This window comes from Nematolebias whitei, chromosome 10 (assembly GCF_014905685.2).
Source record: "Nematolebias whitei isolate Nwh7 chromosome 10, NemWhi1, whole genome shotgun sequence".
Classification (NCBI taxonomy): domain Eukaryota; kingdom Metazoa; phylum Chordata; class Actinopteri; order Cyprinodontiformes; family Rivulidae; genus Nematolebias; species Nematolebias whitei.
The window spans coordinates 33,481,943-33,487,597 of NC_056507.1; the positions used below are offsets into that span (position 1 = coordinate 33,481,943).

Here is a 5,655-nt window from a genome sequence, read left to right on the forward strand (position 1 = left end):
CTCTGCAAAGCTTTTCTTTCTGCAGCTGTGCAGCCTCCATGCCACACGTTGATGCTCGAGCACAGGATGCTCTCCACTGCACACCTGTAGAAGGAGGTGAGGACTGAGCTTCCCAGACCAGCTCGCCTCAGCCGTCTGAGGAAGTAGAGTCTCTGATGAGCTTTCTTGATCAGGCTGAATCCTTGATGGAGACACAAAAGGATCTGTCAGTGAGGTAAGATCTGAACCAATTGAGGGCTGATCCTGTGACGCCCACCCACTGCTCCAACCTAGCAATGAGGATCTCATGGTCGATGGTGTCAAAGGCGGCTGTGAGGTCCAACAGGACAAGCAGCACAGAATCACCGGTATCTGTGAATCTGAAGATGTCGTTAAAGACCTTCAGCAGGGCAGTTTCAGTGCTGTGGAGAGGTTTAAAGCCAGATTGGAAAAGCTCTAAGATGGCGTGATCCTCCAGGAAGCAATTCAACTGGGACTCAACTATTTTCTCCAGTACTTTAGAAACAAATGGGAGTTTGGAGACAGGCTGGTATTTGGAAACGACTGACGGGTCAAGGTTTGGTTTTTTTCAGGAGAGGCTGGACAACAGCATGTTTAAAGGATTTTGGCACCACGCCAGTGGATAAACTACTGTTTTCTAATGGCAAGAATGGACGGACCTAGAGTTGGAAACACCTCCTTTAGTAGTCCAGGGGGGACCACATCAAAGGGGGAGCCAGAAGGTTTCAAGCTGCACATGACCTGCTCTAGAGAAGATAGAGTGATTGGTTCAAAATGGTCAAATAGAGCTACAGATTGAGGTGGGATGGATGGGTCATGAGTTGGAGGGGAAATGAGAGCCCTGGTGGTCGCAATTTTTCCAAAATGAAATGTAAGAAGTTGTCGCACAGCTCAGTTTAGGCTTCCAGAGGTGATGGTTCAGTGAGGTGGAGAACAGAGTTTAGGGTGGAGAAGAGGACACGTGGGTTGTGAGAGTTTGAGGTAATTATATCAGAAAAGTATTTGGATTTAGCAGCTTTTACTGCTTTCTGATAATGGCGCCAACTCTCTTTAAGTATTTGAAAAGAGACCTGCAGCCTGTCTTTTCTCCACCGTCGCTCCGCCCTCCTACATTGCTGCCTAGCGGCCTTGGTGACGTCACTCAGCCAAGGTTCTGCTTTGATTTTTGATTTTTTGGTTTTAACAGGTGTGACATGATCCATAGTCTTTAAGCAGACAGAGTTGAACTGGGATGTCAGCTCCTCAGTGGTGGAGAGAAACACTGGGGGCTGAATTATCATTTCAGATTTATAAACATCTGTGAAACGTGTGGCAGTGAAGTGGTTAATGGTCCGAGTCCTACGTGCAGGAATGCAAGACTTAGGAGTTAGATGGGGGAGGGTGAACTCAAACCGGACTGGCATGTGGTCTGAAAAAGCATTATCACCAATAACAAGATTATTAACAGTCATATCATGAGTTAAAACAAGGTCCAATGTATGTCCGCGCTCTTGGGTGGGACCGTTTACATGCCGAGTTAGATTAAATGAGTCCAATAAATCTAAAAAGTCCTTAACCAAGGGCTTCTCAGGACAGCACACATGCAAATTAAAGTCCCCAATAATGAAAAGATGCTCATATTTTGGTGTGATTTCAGCCAAGAAGTCAGAAAACTCATTTATGAAATGCTTAGACCGAGGTGGACGGTAGACAAGTGCAAATAATGTCGGAGGTGAATGTCCGAGTTCAAAGACGCTCAGCTAATAATGTGCTTGATGGGTGACTGTAATGCTTTCTAGTGATGATTCTTACAGCTCTTTTCTGTAAAATAAAAATAGGCTTTGTAAATGTTTTACATGCTTTCCCCCAAACATCAATGCAATAGATTAAATGTGGAACAATGATTGTGTTATACAATATGTACAGAGCTTTATCATTTAATAATTCCCTGACTTTGTATAGTACTGCAATAGATTTAGATATTTTTGTTCTTACAGTATTTATGTGATTTTTCCATGTTATCTGTTCATCAATGATTACACCCAAAAATTTCATCTCATTAACTCTATAAATCTCAACACCCTCAATTTTAAATAGATCATCAACAGTTTTCTTTTTGTTACTGAATATCATGTATTTAGTTTTATCTAAATTTAATGATAATTTATTAAGTTTAAACCAAGTTTGTATTTTATCAAATTCTGTCTTCATCAATTCCAACATCCGTTTTACATCTTTACCCAAACAAAAAAATGTGGTGTCATCTGCAAAAAGGACACATTTGAGGAGTCCTGATACATTCACTAAGACATCTTTTCCACAACATCGTGTGACAAAACCTTCAGGGTGTTCTTCTTCTAATACGTTTAGTGGTGGCTAGTAAGTAGCTTAAGGGAGCACTACCGCCACCAGGTGGTAAGACGAGTTGGATTCTAGTCCCCGCCTACAGAGCCTGTCCAGAAATGTACATGGAAACACAACAGACCCGAACCGATCTGAACCAACCCGAACTGATCTGATCCGCTCTGTGACGGTGGAAAAGGGGCATAAGTCATTCACATATAAAATAAATAACTTTGGTCCAAGTACAGAGCCTTGAGGAACTCCACATGTCAGATCTTACACCATTTATTTGTACAAACTGTTTTCTATCTTTCAAATAACTAGATACCCAGTGTAATGCTGGTCCTCTTATACCATATTTATTCAATTTTTCAAGGAGAATAGTGTGGTCAATAGTATCGAATGCTTTTTTTAAATCAACAAAAATACTAACACAATACTGTTTTTGATCGACCGCAGTAGTTATTTGTTATATTAATTCCATGAGAGCCATTGATGTAGAGTTTTTTGCTCTAAACCCATACTGACTGCTACTTAGAATGTTTTGTTTAGTAATAAATTTATCTAATCTGGTCACAAACAGTTTTTCTAGAATTTTTGAGAACTGTGGTAATAAGGATATTGGTCTATAATTATTGAACACACATTTATCACCATTTTTAAAGAGAGGAACTATCTTAGCTACTTTCATATTGTCTGGAAATATTCCTTTTGAAAATGATAAATTACAAATATATGTAAACGGCTCGATAACATAACTCATTATATCCTTTACAAACATCATATCCATGTCCACCCAGTCTTTTGATCTCTTATCTGTAAGATTTTTTACTACATTCATTATTTCTTCTTTGTCAGTTCCATTAAGAAAAATACTGTTGTCACAACTTATAACTGAATGGTTAGATCTTTTAGTGTACCGTTTGACATTTGTTTAGCGCATATCTTAGTTGATATCTTGGATCCTCATTACTGTTTCTTTGTACAATTTATATTTTTGCTATTGTTGGGTGTAACTGGGACCTTTTGTACATAATTTCGTTCCACATCATGTACCACATTGTCATTCGCAATGCGAATGACAATAAAGAACCTTGAATCCTTGAATCTATGCATTTCCAGTACATGAACCAGCATGCTGACCGTGATGTAGTATTTACTATAAATACTTTATAAAGAGTTTTGTAGGTAGTAGGTTTTATTTTTTTAATGATTCATTTGGGTTTTTAGACCTTTGTTTTTGATTTGTTACATTATGCAGCCTAAACTAATAGTTATATTTTTTCTGTTTGTGTAGCTAAGAATATTTTCCGTGTGAGCTCGACGTCCCGTGGCCAGTCCCACACGCTGCTCGTCAGCGACGTCTACCACAAGCAGCAGTGGCTCAACTGCGTGCGCTCTGCCATGGCCCAGCAGCAGGGAGAGTCTGTCCAGACAAAACGCCGCTCCTCTTCCACGTCGGCGACGATCTGCGACGAAGAGGCAGACGAGAACCGTCCACCTGTCTCCGGCCCCAAACTCAGGCCTCAGACGCTCTCCAGAACCAGACTGGGCCAGACGTTACCAGGACCACAGAGGAGGAAGGAGACTGGAGTGTAGACGCACATCCTCACCACGTGTCCTGTGATCATGTTCGTTACTCCATTTATTATCATGTTTTAGCTGCACTGACAAACTCCCCCAGTCATCTCCGTCCAGATGTGCTTGAAATTAATTTCTTAAAAATTAAACTAGTTTACAAAACGCAGCATGTCTCCACTGGACTGTGTGGAATTTGACTTTTCTTGGGTTCATTCTGTGGTCTGTGTTTGAACTGTCTGAAGCCGTTTTCTGTGTCAAGATAAGGAATCAGGAAACTGAGCTGTTCACTGGAAGCTACCGGCTCTGAAAGAAGTTTACAGTTCGATGTGAGATAATGACCAACATGTAGGGCTGAAAACTGACCTCAAACAGCGACATGGTTTCTTGTAAAACAAATTAAATGTGTTCAGTGGAAACCTAAGTCCAAGAACAGAGCAGTAAATCATTTTGTATTTTTACTCCTGAGTTTCTCTGTTTGTGTTGCGCCACATTGCTCACTTCTACTTTGACCCTTTAGTCACTTCCTCTTGCTTGTTGACAAGTTTTTCAGCACGTTTCAACATCTTCAGCTGTGAAAGGATTAGGTCCTGAACCGTCCTGAGATCAGTATTAAAGTTTATCTCTTGAATTATAAAAACCAGACTGTTGTAATGAAAGAGTAGAGGCGTGCTTGGCTCCTGTTTTCTATGCTGTGCAAGAGTTGATCCACGTGTCCGTTTAATCTGAAACAAGTGAACAAAAGGACTGAAAATCCTGCTAAAGATTTCCATGTAGGTAAAATCTTGTTGGCCTATTTGCATTTTAAAACATTGTCCTGTAGAAGTATTTTAAACAAGTAGAATATTCCATCAAAAAAGTATTAAAAACTGGAAAAGTAGCTAATATTTCCTGCCCAAGCACTTGAGCAGAAGCGAGATGTTTCTGTAGGACGGACTCGCCTAGTAGACGAGATTTCATCTGAAGTTCAACAAGAATAAAAGTTTAAAAACCTGTTGAGTCTGATCAACCTTCTGCAGCTGCTGTGTTTTCTTCCCGTTTCCCCTCTGACCTACAGATGTCTGGTTATTCTTACAGCTGTCACACGTTTCACTTCCACAACTAGCCACGAGGGGCCTCTTGTAAAGTACCAGCTGCTGGGCAGGCAGTACTTATACTCTGTCGGTACCACCAACTTTACTAAAACCATTCAAACAGGTCTGTGCTGCACAAGCAGCAGCCATTAGGAGCTATAAAGCCAACGGCTCGTGTGTGACTAGTTCATCCACCATCATCCCGATGTAAAGTCATAATTCAGATATTTTACAGTGAGGTTTAGTGAACAGTTATTATCTTACCTGTTGTAGATACACTGGCCAAAAACAAGTCACCACCAAAAAGAGGTCACACTAATATTTTGTTGGACCTCCTTTAGCTTTGATTACAGCATGCATTCACTGTGGCGTTGTTTCAATAACTGGTAAATGGACTGTACTTATACAGCGCCTTTCTATCTTATTTCAAGATACTCAAAGCGCTTTACACTATGGCTGTGGCTGAGTGGTTAGAGCAGTCATCCTACAATGCGAGAGTTGGGGGTTCGAATCCACCAGCAGTCACATGCTGAAGTGTCCCTGGGCAAGACACTGAACCCCTCATATCCTCTGATGTGTGTCCCATCGGTGTTTGAATATGATAAAGCTCTGGTTAGTCTCTTTAGAATGATTTGTTCAATTAACTTTGTAGAGATCTAGTAGAGTGCTGTATGAATGGGTA

The 5,655-nt window shown here is 40.8% G+C and overlaps 1 protein-coding gene across 1 annotated transcript in view; it reads left to right on the top strand.

The window, feature by feature from the left end:
• Positions 1-3,921, top strand: part of LOC119415821 (neuroepithelial cell-transforming gene 1 protein) — a 20,916-nt gene extending 16,995 nt beyond the window's left edge. The window contains exon 12 of the mRNA XM_037682995.1: positions 3,620-3,921. Within this exon, the coding sequence (XP_037538923.1) occupies positions 3,620-3,921 (302 nt within the window). The remainder of the gene's footprint in view (positions 1-3,619) is intronic.
• Positions 3,922-5,655: the final 1,734 nt, after the last annotated feature.